Source organism: Ambystoma mexicanum, chromosome 5q (assembly GCF_040938575.1).
Source record: "Ambystoma mexicanum isolate Mex_15411 chromosome 5q, UKY_AmexF1_1, whole genome shotgun sequence".
In the NCBI taxonomy this organism is placed as follows: domain Eukaryota; kingdom Metazoa; phylum Chordata; class Amphibia; order Caudata; family Ambystomatidae; genus Ambystoma; species Ambystoma mexicanum.
This window is the reverse complement of record NC_090933.1, coordinates 876,340,312-876,355,869: the sequence shown is the minus strand read 5'-3', so window position 1 is coordinate 876,355,869 and position 15,558 is coordinate 876,340,312. Positions and strand designations below refer to the sequence as shown.

At 47.8% G+C, this 15,558-nt stretch overlaps 1 protein-coding gene across 3 annotated transcripts in view; it reads left to right on the top strand.

Moving 5' to 3' along the window:
* The window catches only part of RAD54B (RAD54 homolog B), a 1,336,679-nt gene that overhangs the window by 665,225 nt on the left and 655,896 nt on the right, over nt 1-15,558 (top strand). For all 3 annotated transcript variants that reach the window (XM_069621363.1, XM_069621365.1, XM_069621364.1), the window contains one exon: nt 3,770-3,970. In XM_069621363.1, coding sequence (XP_069477464.1) covers nt 3,770-3,970 — 201 coding nt within the window. The remainder of the gene's footprint in view (nt 1-3,769; nt 3,971-15,558) is intronic.

The following is a 15,558-nucleotide window of genomic DNA, read 5'->3' as shown; positions in this document are numbered from 1 at the left end:
TACTTCCTCGTCAGAAAGAAGACAGGCGGTTGGCGCCCCATCCTGAACCTGCGTCGGTTGAACAAGAACATCAAGGCACAGAAATTCAGGATGGTCACCCTCCAGCATGTGCTGGGACAGCTGGAGGAGGGTGACTTCCTATCATCACTGGACCTGGAGGATGCTTACTTCCACATCCCCATTCTGAAAGGACACAGAAAGTTCCTCAGATCCGTAGTCCAGGGGCGTCACTACCAATTCAGAACCCTGGCGTTCGGATTAAAGTCGGCACCCAGTGTGTTCACCAAGTGCCTTGCACCTGTGGCGGCGTGGCTGCGCTTGCAAGCGATCCACGTCTACCCCTACCTGGACGACTGGCTAATCCGTGCAAGGTCACGAGAAATCGCCGTTTAACACACAGTGAGGACCGTCCGCCTGCTCACGGAGCTAGGATTCGCTATCAACTACCCCAAATCCCATCTGGTCCCGTCGCAGGTGGCACTGTTTCTGGGAGTGAAGCTCGATACAGTGAAGCGATTGGCATCTCCGTCGGAAGAAAGGACGAAGGCCATTTTGGGCAGGGTGCAGCGCCTGTTAGCCACAGATGTGGCCAGAGTGAGGTCCATCAAGTACCTCCTCGGGATGATGTCCTCATGCATCTACCTTGTGCCCCTTTGCAGACTTCGGATGCGTCCGCTACAAGAGTTCCTCGACGCCCGCTGGATTCAAGCGGTGGGCAGCTTCGAAGACAGGATCCCGCTCGACGAGGAGTTCCATCGGGCGATTTTATGGTGGGGTGCCCTTGCGCACCTCGCGGCAGGCATGGACTTTCAGGCCCCGGCGTATCAGGAGACGGTAACGACAGACGCCTCCCTGGAGGGGTGGGGGGCCCACACCGGAGATCTCCAAGCAAGAGGCCTCTGGCTCCCAGAGGAGAGGTCTCTTCACATCAACATCCTGGAGCTACAAACCGTGTTCTGGGCGCTCAAATCGTTCCTTCCGTCCCTCAAGGACAAAGTGGTGAGGATCTTCACCGACAACACCACCACGATGTTCTACATCCGGAAGCAGGGAGGCACCAGATCCCCAGCCCTATCCAAGGAGGCCCAGGATCTGTGGCACTGGGCCGTCGCCCAGGGGATGTTTCTGGTTCCCTTCCACCTGGCAGGAATAAAGAACACCATCGCTGACTCACTCAGCAAGGAGCTGCGCTCGTGCCACGAGTGGGAACTATGCCAGGACCAGGTGGATTGGCTCTTTCAACGGTGGGGCAAACCCCAGATCGACCTGTTCGCGACGACGACGAACTCCAAGTGCCAGAGGTTCGCCAGCAGGTTCGCGCAACCGAGGAGCATGGGCGATGCTTTCTCGTTCCCTCTGGACGGCCTGTTCCTGTACGCGTTCCCTCTGTTGCCATTGCTGCTCCGTCTCATCAACCAGCTCAAGAGGTCCAGGTGCAGGATGATCCTCGTCGCACCGGCATGGACGAGACAGATCTGGTTCCCGGACCTTCTGGACTTGTCAGCGTACCCACCTATCAAGCTGGCGTCGGACGCGGATCTTCTCTCCAGAGAAGGAGGCGCCATTCTCCATCACGACCCGGAGTCGCTGAACTTGCAGGCTTAGCTCCTGCAGCACTAGAGTTTGGAGGATACGATATCCCGGCTGACTGCAGAGAGGGTCTTGCAAAAGCCAGGGCGTCCTCAACTCTCAAATGCTATGAACATAAGTGGAAGAGGTTCTCTGTCTGGTGCCGTGCACAGAAGATTAACCCTCTGCGGATTACGGCCCCTCAAGTATTGCTGTACCTACTGTCGCTGGCCAAAGCTGGACTGGCTCACGCCTCCATCAAGATACATCTGGCTGCCATTCCCCGATACACCAGGACTACAGGGCGGGCGTCATTGTGGTCTCATCGCCTGGTGAAGGAATTTATGAAGGGACTATTCAGATCGTTCCCGCCGGTGAAGGCACCTGCCCCGGCGTGGGGGCTTAACGTGGTGCTGACCAGGCTCATGGGTGCCCCATTCGAGCCTATGCATTTGGTGCCGTTGAAGTTCCTGTCGTGGAAGACAGCATTTCTTGTGGCCATCACCTCTGCACGACGAGTGGGAGAATTCCAGGCCCTATCTTGCAAGCCTCCATACTTGACTTTTCACCACACGAGGGTGGTGCTGAAGACGCACCCCTCCTTTATGCCCAAGGTGCCGTCGGACTTCCACCTCAACAAGCCCTTGGTGTTGCCAGTTTTCTTCCCGTCGCCTTCGTCTCCGGCCGAGAGGACTTTGCACTCGCTGGATGTGGCTAGAGCGCTGAAGTTCTACATGGACCGCACAAAGAGTTTTCGGAAGACATCACAGCTGTTTGTGAACTTTGGACCTGTGAATCAGGGGAAGGCTCTCTCGAAGGCTTCCATTTCCAGATGGCTCTCCGGCTGCATCATGCACTGTCACCGGTTGGCAAACCGACCGCTGCCCGGCCGTCCGAGAGCCCATTCGACCAGAGCGATCGCTGCTACCACGGCATTCCTGTCTGGTGTGCCCGTTGCTGGACATCTGCAGGGCTGCTACGTGGAGGTCGACGCACACCTTCACAAGATTCTACTGCCTCGATCGGGACTGGAGGAGTCCAGGGTCGGCCAAGCAGTGCTGCGCAACCTGTTCGCTTAAGGTGAGCCTGGTGAGGAGGTAAGAGATGCTAAATGTTGAGTTGTTGTATTGCTTAATGTTGAGCCTGTTGCCACCTCCTGTGGTTGTGCATGTGTATACTGCTATGTATTCTTATATTCATGAGCATGTGAATCCATGCCAGACCCCATGCTGGAGAAGGAACAAGTTACTTACCTGTAACTGTTGTTCTCCAGCATGGGTCTGGCATGGATTCACATGCAAACCCTCCCTCCTTCCCCTCTGCGGCTCTTCACTTGGTCATACTGCCACTTTACGTGCTCCCAAATCTGAGGATGGCTGCCAGGGGAGGGGCTTAGGTAGAGGGCAGTCATTGACTGGGGGCAGTATGAACCAGAGATCAGTGATTGGTTACTACTAAGAAAGACCGATCAGAAATGAAACTGATACTGATTTTTTCTTTACTGAGGATTCCCAGCCTGACGACGGGGAATATTCATGAGCATGTGAATCCATGCCAGACCCATGCTGGAGAACAACAGTTACAGGTAAGTAACTTGTTCCTTCTTAACCTTTGTGTAAAAGGTCATAGGTATGGCCAAAACGCAAGGAGGAGATGGGATACGAGTAGAGGCCCCCAGAAGATGTTTCGTCCGAACAAAATAAGATGGCAATAACGTTGCCAATGCATTCTTGAAGGGTTGTTTGTTTTTCCTGTGCAAAAATGTGGCTTCATTCTGAATTAGAAAACCTTTAAGGAGAAGCAGTCAATCTAAAGAGGATCATGTAGCATGCCATTTACCTACTGCATACTATGGTGTATAATGTGTAGGCCTTTGCATGATATTTTGCTCGACTTGATGTTTGAAATTGACTTGTCATGTATTGTTAAACAAGCACATGAATTCTGTTGGGTATGCGTTAAGGTGTGCTTCATATTTAACCAAAGCATGGCAAATGAACAAATGAATCATGTCTTCCTCAATGTAAAATAACACCCCCTTATTTTCAGTCTTCTATCTAGGGAGAACATTATTTGTATAGGACTTTGAAGGTGGTATATGCAGACACATAACATGGATTTTATTCTTTTGAAACCTCTAAATTGGTAAAACACTCTTCCCGCACCACACAGAAAATAATAGTTTTTTATCTTTTTGTAGTTCCATTGCATTCTCCAGCGAGATACACGCCAGAGCCGCAAGACGAGGGCGGGATAGCAGATGGCGTTGTAAAGTACTTTAGCGTGGTGTGGTGTAAACTATCAAAGAAGAAACACAAGAAGTGGGAAGGGGATGCTGTGCTCATCGCCAAAGGCAGGTCAGCAGTGCTCAAGGACATGGAAGGCAAAGACATTGCAAGAGGTATTTACCATGTGGATTGTGGAAAATAAACCCCTTACATATCCTTTCACTGTATTCTATGAACAAAGTAAAATGTGTGCATTTTATTCTTCTACTCCGCATAACCCAGTGCCAACGGGATTTCAAAAGCAAGGAAATGAAGGTATCTTGCACTGTAGTCGGCAGTGTTCTCTTAAGGTGATCAAATATGCTTCGGCAGTGACATAATCTGAGTTCAGAGAGAGCAAGGTGCTCAGGGATTTTCACCATTAGCACCTGCCACAAACAGATTACATTGTAGGATTAGATCAGCAGATGAAGTTCACCTTCTAAGATATTTGATTGGATATGAGACACCACAGGATGGTGATGTTTTTTTCCTTCCCCATAGCCGTCATGCAGACCCATTTCAGAAGCTATGCATGGAGGGGCCTTGTGGTGCTACTCATGAGTGTCCCTGTTCGTTTGCTGGTATTGTGATTGTTAGACGAAGGGAAAGCAAACATGGCAGGTGGTACAATGAGATATGAATATCCTTATCGTCTTTAAACCTGTCTGCCCCAGATATGTGCCTCGTTTTCCTATCTCTGAGTTGTAAAGTGCCCTTTTAGCACTGTTACACTTATGACTTTTATGCCAGTTCATGCATCAGTGACTAATTCTTCAAATGGCGTGTCAGTGTTTTTGTTACTGTTTTTTTTCAATATTAAAGTGGTAATTCCTTTCCAATACATTCATAAAGTATACATTTCATATTACTAGGTCAAGTTGTTATACCATATCTGACAGGAAAGCAAAGCCTTTAATTTATTGCTAAGGTGTTAACACCCATAAAACAAAAATGGATACGGCACAAGGGTTGCCGCAGGACAAGATGAACTAAACAAAGGTAGGGAGAGAAATACAATGAACCATCAAACATATGTTTTAGGACTCCATGTACACGTCTGTAAAAGCAGCTGATATCTGTAGCTGTTAACAAAAATTCTCTTCTCACACTTGGCCAGCGTTTGCATTTTTTCACTCCAATCCTCAACCGTGGGCTTTTTTACAAGACTTCCATATTTTCAGAAACTGCTTTTTCACTGTCAAATGCTCTGGTCAAGATAACTGGTCTCCAATCGTCTCGCTCGCCACCCCACCTAGGCAGTGGAACACTGTTTTTCGGAAAGAGGTCCATTACGGACCATGTCTATTCAATTTTTCAACTCTTGCCAGAATTGTTCCACCCTGTTACAGTTCCCTAATATATGGCTCATGGTACCTTTCTACATTTCATATCCCCCAACATGTCAGTAAGAAGGACTTATTTTCTCTTATAGCTGTAGCCAATTGACCTAAACATTTTTTCTGCAGTCATTCTTAGCAGAAGGTCTACCTTGTTCTTAAAGCAATCACTATATATTCGAGTCTTCTGGTCTTACAGATTTCTCGGCAACTCCCGAACCCAGTCTTCTCCTTGTGTTAGAGGTATATCATTTATTTGCAGTCTTTTTATCAATAAAATAAAGAGGCAATTAACTTCATTACCGGAAGTTCACTCTTACATTGAGACTTCCTAACACGCTCCTGATCCCTGGAACCAAGTTTCTAAGTAGGATTTCATTTTATACACCATCCTTTTGACAATACCACATTTCATCTAGACCCAAAGTATGAAGCAGGAGATGTCAAAGCAAGGTAAGAGCCACTAGAATGAGTCAAGAAAGGAGACATTTCCCAAAAGTGCGTCACACGGTTTTGGAAAAGAAAAGCCATCCGTTCTCATACCAGAATTACCTACACTTTCTGCCACCACACATGATCACTGTTCAGTTCATGCCTCCTCCAGACACAGGTCAATACCTGCTTATCAGCTTTTGACAACAAGGAAATATCCGATCAAAAATGGAGTGTAAAGGATACTCCGGCCTATTGGTGGACAGATAATAACACCTTGGAGAGTGCCAGGATTTCCATCTCAATGTTTCCTTAAGTGCTGTTGTATCATGAGTGAATGCGCACATGAATGCCAGAGTGAGTGCCATATGTTGGATAACAATAAAAATCTGTTATCTGTCAATAGCGCCAAGATGTCCCTCTGGGGTGAGCGTGCGCTCTACAAATACACCTGTTATGTATGTTATGGTCTGTCACGAATGGGTTGATGCATGGAAACCTATGCCTGTCAGCAGAGGGTGGTCTCAGTTATGTGTCAGTTGATCCTGGGAGTTTGGTGAATGGATGTCTGGTGGGGTCCTACTTATTGATCTTATATGGAGCTACTTGATTCCATTGGATGTAACTAAAAGAATGAGAAGAATACACTGAGGGCTGTTCTACACTCCCAGTTTCAAGCTTGACCTCTTCTGCATGCACCAAGATAGCACAATTCAGCGATGAGGTTACAAAAAAAAGACTGGCGAAGGGGAAGCAGCAGCATCTACCAAGCAGCCACTGACCCCACAAATGAGGAAGTAGAAACATCCACATCAGTCAGCTCTAGCCCTCCACACAGACCAGGGATAGTGGTAATAACTGCTCAAAGGAGTACCTATGAAGGAAACATAACTGTCCCTGAGAAAGTCTGAAGTCACTTTGCTGAACACCTGAAGAGTGGACGTTTTAAGTGGCCCTGGCGAGCCTTTGCAGAATCCCCTAAACATCCTGCTGCACCACGGATCAGGAGAGGAAGGTTATCTGTCATTAGTATGTACAACTTCACAAGGTGCTATGCAGTAATTGGCAAGTGCATGAACTCATACTCGATGGGCTACACCTGGAGCTTCTTAAAGATGATCACTGCTACCAGGACATTGCTACCAGGACCTCCTAACCCTGCGTAGGGAGAAATAGTGTGGGCCCACCTGCTAACCATGACTGCTGTAGGCACCAGGTGCTAGTTGCCCTTTCCTCCATTGATAGTTCTGCTTGGGATCCAGCAGCTCAGTACCTTCCCACTTTGAAAAAAGCATCCGTGTTGACTTTAAAATGGGCGTGAACTTGGAGAGGGCAGTGTGAGTCCTAGGGGTGGGTGGCACAGCATCCTTTAAAATTAAAAAGTGTCTGTTGTTTACCGGAGTACTGTCATTGAGGACCGGCTCTTGGGTGGTTGCTACTGAACCAGCACCACCATGGGAGAGCATGTGCAGCACTTGGCATGCCAGACCATGTGAAGAAGCACCATGCAGGAGGCTAGAGTACAAGCTGGCCCCAACAGCCCTAGAAGAAAGTTCTATTATTGTGTGACATTAGGTGCAATTTGAACGCATTCCCTGCATCTTTGGCCACCATTACACCATTGTCACATGTGCAGAACACTGTTCCCACACTGTAAATTAACTGCATGGCCTGCAATGTTGCAGAGGGCCTGTCCTTCAGTACCCAAGCCATTCATATAAGCACAACTCAGCGAGGTTCACACAGGAGTAGAAAGGCCATGTTAAAATCACTACAGCTGCAGTGTGCCTGTGAGGATTTAAATGCAGCCCCCAAGACACAAATGAACTTCCCCCGGCCACGTTGGGCAGAAATACTTTCTGGTCATTGGAAAGCACACTGTGGACTGGCAGAGAAAAGACCAGCAGTTCATATCAACTGCAATACCATGAAAATGCTGGTTCATTTGCTAAAATTGAGAGACCATGGCAATGTGTGCTTTCTGCAGCTTGCTGCAAGGGACTTTTTAAACATGAAACTACACTGCACAAGGGAATTCAAAGGCACACAGTAAGGAAACTGGTGGCTATAGTAAAACTGTTGTAAATAACCTGCGAGAAGGAAGAATGAAGCAAAATGTATTGCGTGGTACACAAGACAGGCACCATGTAATGGAAATAAACATGTATTTTAAAATCACCAGTTTCTGTTCATAAGAATTGGCTTGAAGCAGACAGAACACCTAAACAGTGACCTTCCCCCTTGTATCTGAAAATGTCATTGAAGCTGCAGCAGTGCTTGGGAAGGAGTTTATTGGGGTGAGGTGCTAACACTTGTGTAAACAAAGAGGCAGTCCTCAATGGGTTGAACTTTAGGAAATCGTTGGAATTAAAAACTCAATTGTGGTCTCTATCCCTGAGCCAATGCCAGTGGAAATGCCCCAGGAGACTGCCACATGATGCTAAATGGTTGAGTTGGAAAGGAAGATGAGAACACTTCTGGCAGGCCTTTGACTGTGCACCAATGTTAAGTGGTATACACCATGCCAAACAAACAACGAAGCAAATGGCCTGAATTACATGTGAAGTTTCCGGAAGTATAAGAAATGTGTAATTGAAGTTAAAAGTATGTATATGCCTTGAAATTGCCATAGGTGCTGTGGGGAAGTAATTGTTGATTATCTCAGAAACCATAATTCACACAATAATGGTTCCAGCATCTCTAACCGGCTTATGAGAAGACCTATCTGTTGAGACAACTTTGATAGAAATTCCAACTTGTGAACTAGAGTTATAATTAGTAAGTAAAAAAGTTTCTTTCTGGAATACAAAAACGTTGCCGTAAAAACAACAATAACATGATTACATATCATACAATAAATAAAATAAACAGTATTCCACCCATTATATAAACCATCCAACATATTTAAAATGCAAGAGCATTCAGTTCAAAAACTTTAATTAAAAGTTTCCTCAAAGTTAGCGCATTGTTTAAAAATGATAATAGACCCCAACCCACGCAAACTGAGTCCACCCATAACAGGTAGTACAGTACCGGTTCATACTGGAGAAACCCTTGGCCCTGCAGAAGCAGTTTAAGTGTACGCTTTCTAATTAAGGAGAAATCTGGACAAAACAGTGGGCCAAGTCTTCCCTGGGCACCTCGCAGAAAATACTCAATGGATTTTCTTTGCCATTCGACCAGGCCACCACCACTGCTCTTAGATGGATACAATTAAATCATGCCCTGGTGATGACAACCTGCTGAGAGGGATTCCGTGCCCAAAGCAAATATTTCTGCAGACCTGGGCTCGCAATAATCGCATGTTTCCTGTTAGCGGGCCTCTGGTTATCGGAAGACTACCTATTATCCAGAATGCGCTAAAACACCCTTACTTTTATAGCTCTTAAAACAATGCAGAGCATAACATCCCTCAGGAGAAAATATTTAGCCACGTCTCCTCTGACAACATTGTCTTTACATACCTAAGCTAGGGAATCTTCAGATAAGGGTCCCTTTGAACTAAATATCTAATTAGGTCCTGTGTTAAACCGGCTTTGCTGTTATCCCAGACTCTAAGCCAATGGTTGACAGGCTGGGCTGCGATGGAATCACTAATGAACCTGCAGCCCAATTCCTGGTATATTGCAAAATTAGGGGGCAAGCAAGGAAGCCCCAATACTTGTTTCAGGAAAGTGCACTCCACCACCAGGATGTATTCAACATTGCTGTATCCCCACAACTCCATGTCATACCTGGCCGCAGAAATAGCTTTCCCATTATAAACCTTGAGTGCCAGCTCGACCGGTTTCGCCTTAAACATACCAATGGCTCATGCCCCCCCATACCCTGTTTAAACCTAGCAGCCTGCTTAACAACATGGGCTTCTGCATGAAAGTTTGAAGGAAATCTTACCCCCAAATAGTCAAAACTAGAGACTCTGGCAATGGAGACACCCTTACTAAACGCCACCTGGAATTTTCAGAAGGCACTTGCCCCTGCTACAAACCTTAACTGCCGATTTTTGGGCATTTACTTTTAGATCCAGTGAATCCATGAATGAAGAGTAATCATCATTCAGGCACTGCAATGTTCTGGGAGTACAGGCCAGCAAGACTTTAACATATGCATAAGCCAGTAGTGGCACGTGCCATCTACCCAGCCTGGGGACATCCAGAGTATAATTAAGTAAATGGGTATAAAGCCCATTAATGTGCAAACAATCAAGCAGGGGGGCCAGCATACAACCCTTGTGCAACCCTTGCTCCACCTGAAAAAAAGCAGTGCATCGCCCCTGCACGCCACTCCTTACACAAGCCCCCGTGGATGAATGCAGTTTCTCCAAAAGATCCACCAACTGCACCTGGACAATTCATGGGTCCAAGCACACACCACAACTTGTTATGTTAAGTTTTTTCGTACCCGAGGTACAGCGCAACCAACACCAAAAAGGAAACCTGGCGCGAAGACGAGTTAAATTAAGCAAAAGCAAGAGAAAAAGAGAAGCTAGAAAAGTAGAGTTTTCAGAGCTTTCCTAAAGTGTATATGAGTCGGACAAGCCAGAAGGGCAATCAACAGAGCATTCCACAACATGGTGGCTCGAACCGAAAAGAGCGGCCTCCCATTCTTGCACTCTGGACTATAGGAACAGCCAAGAGGGGGCGGCTTGCTGAATGCAGTGCGCGAGCAGGAACATAGGGTCGAAATTTCAACTGCAGATATTTCGGACCAGCAGCATAGAAAGCCCTGTGCACTAAGCAAAGGGATTTAAAAGACACAGGTTTAGCAATTGGGAGCCAGTGGAGAGACCTGAGAACAGGTGAAATATGCTTGCGGTACAAGGTACCAGTGGCTAGGCGAGCAGCAGAATTTTGTAACACCTGTAAATGATGGGTAAGGTAATCTGGCTAAGCCAGATATAGGGAATTACAATAGTCAATCCTATTGACAACAAGGGCAGAGACTAATGGGGCATGCAGATGAAGTGGAATATAAGGCAAAACCTTCCTAAGTATTTTGAGTTGGAAGTGTGCATCCTGGCAGACCGAACCGATCTGAGAAGGCATGGAAAGAGAGGCTGATAATTTAACACCCAGATTTTTTTTAAAAAACCTTTATTTTTGGTGGCAGAGGTTAACAACAAAGATGCATGTTAAAGCGAATGATGCATCAATATATACATGAACATTATTGCAGTAACCACAAAGGCATTAGCAGAGCACGTGGGGAATAATAGAGCATAGTATTTCATGGTGATCAGGTATTCTCCAATGGGGCCGGAGATGAGCCACTCTCAGATGTTCTTGATTCTTGATTGTTAAGGTAGCTGTTGAATGCCGCCCATATGTTCTTGGGGCGGGAGTGAGCAGGGAGCATAGTAATGTATTCTTCTTCACAGTTTCGAGACCTTGTGAGCAAGCTTAGCCGCTTCTGAAACGTCGGGGGAAGAGGGGCCCTTCCAGCTTTGGAGTATACATATTTTTGCCACTATGCAGCTTATGTTGTGAAATTTAGCCATGCGTTTAACATCATCAGTTTTCCACACCCCAAACAAGATCCCCAGTGGGTCAGGGTCAATTGCAGTGTCAATTACTTCTGCAAGTGTCTCTAGGATACTTCCCCAAAAATTCCCCAACTCACAGCAACTCAAGAACATATGCAAGAGATCAGGTTTCTCCTCCTTGCAGCGGGGACAGGAGTGTGTGGTAGTGTGGACAAACTTGGAAATCCTGAGAGGGGTGTAGTACAGCCTGTTCAGTAGTTTGTACAGCATTGCTTGGTAGCGAAAGTTGAGGGAGACTTTTTTGGTATGCAAACACATTTTCCCCCACAGTTGGTCAGAGATCTCAAAGCCCAGTTCCTCTACTCATTCGTCGCGTGCCCTGGAAACCTGGGTTGGGGCACCCTCTAGTAGAATCTTATATAAAGAGGAAACGATGCCGCGGGCACCGCCCGAGTTGACGATGTATGCTATCGCCGGAGTGTCGGGGGGTTCATTAGGGAAGGTGGGCCATGTAGTGCAGAATGCTGTCCGGAGCCTATAGTATTGCAGGATCTCCAACACAGACCCAGAGTGACCCGGCTTCCATGTCTGTGGGTCGATAAACCTGCCATCAGGGTAGAAGTCTGTCAGTGTCTGGTAGCCTAGCGTCCCCCAGGGTCGAGCCAGAGCAGTGTCGTGTGTAGGCTCCAGCCCAGGGAAGGACCACACAGGGAGCCATTTATAGTATGGGGGGGGATTCCGCAGTTGGATACAGAAGTCGATTCCAGGCACGTAAGGTGGTTCCAATTGGATCAAAGGGGGAATTGGGTGCATAGTGCTGGTGTAATATTAGGGACATTATGTTAACACCAGTTGCTGCAAGGATCTCCAACTTGACATGCGGGCGGGTCGCGGAGCCGGGGTAATAATGAGTGGTATAGTGGGCCTGTGCCACAGTCCAATAAGATTTTAGGTCTGGGGCAGTAAAACCCCCTTCTCATACGGGAGCGTCATATCGGCCCATTGCTTGTGGGCCGCACCGGAGTGCCATAAAAACTGTGCGCATGATTTATGTAGGCACGTGAAGTATTTCACCCCGGGCCATATGGGTATATTACTGAAAATGTATAACAGTTTGGGCAGTAGGACCATCTTGATGAGAGAGAGCCTCCCGGCGAATGACAGTGGGAGAGGACGCTATCGCGCCATTTTCGACTCGCCCATCTGTGCTGCAGTCAGGTAATTATCTGTGAACAAGGTGGTCCTAGTCAACGACACCTGGACTCCCAAGTATCTGATTCCACCAGGGGACCCGCGGAGAGGGTATTCGGTGACAGGTTGTTGGGTAGAGTTAGTAAGCGGAAAGACCTTGGATTTGGAATAATTGATTGTGAATCCTGTAAGTGTGCCTATGCGTGTGATGTCACGTAGTATGGAGTCAAGATGGGTGGCCGGGTCCCTAATGTATAGGAGTACGTCATCTGCATACAGGGATATGATTTCCGGGGTGTCTTTTAGCCTTATCCCCCTGTGGGAATGGCGTGCTGATGCGATCCACCATAGGCTCTATCGCTAGAGCAAAAAGGATCGGGGATATTGGGCATCCCTGTCGGGTGCCCCTGAAGAGTGTGAACAGAGTGGATGTCAGAGAGTTAACCCGAACCCTAGCCACTGGGGAGGTGTATAATAGCTTGATGTAACCGATCATATTGGGGCCGATGCCCATTGTTTCCAGCACCACCCACATATACTTCCATGACACCATATCAAATGCTTTCTCAGCGTTGAGTGCGACCGCAATTGCGTGCGCGTCCTGGTCAATCCGGGCCATTACATTAAACAGCCACCTGATGCTATGAGAAGTGGATCCCCCCGGTACAAAGCCCGCTTGATCTTCATGGACCAGATGCGTCATGATTGGGAGAAAACGGTTTGCTATCACCTTAGCGAAGATCTTAAGTTCATGAGGGAGAGGGGCCTATATGATCCACACTCATTGCCGTGCTTGCCAGGCTTGAGCAACACCGTTATAACGGCTTCACGCAGAGAGGGGGGGAGGACAGACACACGGAGCAATTCATCCCAGACCTCCAATAACTTGGGGGCTAGTATGGCTATGTGTTCCTGGTAGAATTCAGCCATAAGTCCTTCAGGACCCGGTGCTTTACCTTTGGGCAGGTCTGAGATGGCCTATCTCGTCCAGGATGATCGGGGAGTCCAGCTGGTCTCTAGTCGAGGAGAAGACGCACGTTGTGGATATTTGATCTACGAGGTCCCGCATAAGTTGTTTAGCGTGTTCAGGGGGTTGGGAATATAGGGTGCTATAGAATTCAGTGAATATATCCAGTATCTGTTGGTCCGACCACTGTGAGATGCCTTGGTCATCCTTAATAGAGGTGATCTGGGTCTGACCCCATTCCTCTCTCATTAGGGTAGCTAGTGTTTTCCCGGGTCTATCACCCTCCCCATATTTCCGAGCAGCCTATGGGCGGCTAAAATATTGGACCTCTCTGATGGCATGTGTGTTGAATGTCTGGAGTTCCTCGCTAAGTTTAGCGGGATCAGCTGCTGTTGAACATTCCTGTTCCAACTCACGTAATTTGGTTTCAGAGCAACTGAGGGCGGCTCTTTATCGTTTTTAACACTCCTGCTTCTCTGGACATGGACATCCCCCGGATGTATGCTTTGAAGGCATCCCACCGGACGCCAAGAGAAGTAGCCTGGGGGGTGTTGTGCTCAAAAAAGGACTCAATGTCAGCTAAAATTTGAGCCTTGAACACAATGTCCCTATGGGCTGTGGATTTGAAGCGCCATGTGCTGTATGTCGGGATAGGTGTTCCCAGTTCCACTGAAAGGGTAACTGGGGCGTGGTCAGATAATGTGCGGGTTAGTATCTGTGCTCCCTCCACCCTGCCCAACACTTCACTCGACACTAGAAATATGTCAATTCTGGAGGAACTATCGTGGACGGAGGAATAATAGGTGTATTCGCGCCGTAGAGGGTGCAGTGTCCTCCAGGCGTCTCAGATGTTAAGTGTTGCGCTGTGATTATGTAGTCTGCGTACGGCAGTGGACAGGGGCCTAAATGCGGTCCCGGTCCTGTCCAGATTGATGTCCAGTATAAAGATCATGTCCCCCCACAAACCCCCCATATGATCTGGATTCCCACGTATCCCAGCAGTATGTCCACAGTGTCCACAAACTCAAGGGCATCCACATTGGGACCGTAGGTGTTCACAAGAAGTTACTCCCTATTTACTATGGTACAGTGTAATACGACATATCTACCATCGGGATCTATGTAGAATGAATTTGATGGATTTGTGGATGAGTGTCAACACGCCTCTGGCCTGTGTGGAATAGGAGGTGAAGTATCTGTTAGGTCCCCATGATGGTGCCATGCTCACTGCCAGGCGGCCCGTTGAGTACGTTTCTTGCAGCAACAGGATTTTGCAACCGTATCTGTTGGCATAAACCATAATTTTACGGGCCTGATTACTCAATCCCCGGACATTCCAGGACATTATGGTAGTGGGCATTTCACTCGTCTAAGGCACATTCCAGCTCACCCATCGTGTTGTGCACATGCAGCTTGTGTAGTCACTTTTAAGATACTCCAACATAGCGTGAATTGCCGTAATGCCCCCGCCTTTTCCATTGCAACTTGCCAAACCCCTTCCTCGCCCCCACCCTCGCCGTCCAGTAACGACTAGCGGCACCCTTGCCCTCCCTCTTCTACCCACCTCTAACAGCGGACCGGTCCCAACATGGACCACCTGTGCTTTTGGCCCAATGGGGGCTCGTACCAAGCAAAACTTCCAACATAGTTTTGCAACTGCAATGGGGTACACTGTCATGGGCCCAACGGGAGAAAAACCTAGAACTTCCCCTCTAGTAACCATTGCAACCTCAGCGGGGAGTGCTGTTGCCGTGCATCTGACCATAGTAATAGCATTGAAGTACCAAGGGTGGTACTACAGGTAGGCAGTATAATCAACGCAAACATGTTTTACCATTGCACCAACTGAGCGGTGACTACGAAGTAGCCTCGGAGCATCTGCGGGCATGAGCCGGTGCGTTCAGGTCTTATGGGTATAGCAAAAGATAACTGTGTATAAGAGCATAGTGAGAGCGATACTATGGCAGGTACGGTATGGGGTGAGAGCTTCTAATAACAGTACAGGTGTCAAAGCAAGTAGTGATTGAGACATTATCGATGCATGTGGGAGGGAAGCTGTGTCTCCAACCCCGCTGTTCTTACCAAATTCAGGGGATTCAGAGTGCTTGAACCTTTGGGAGACTGAGGATGGTCAGATGATAGAGCAAGCACTATACCTGAGATCGTCAACACGGCCTGTGGCCGGCAACCACATCATCGTTAACCCCACCCCCCACGCAGGAGATAGTTGAGGAATTGCTCTTACCCTGGTCATGAGCCCCATCAGGCCAGTATATCAAACCCCCAAAGAGTCAAAGAACAGTGAGCATC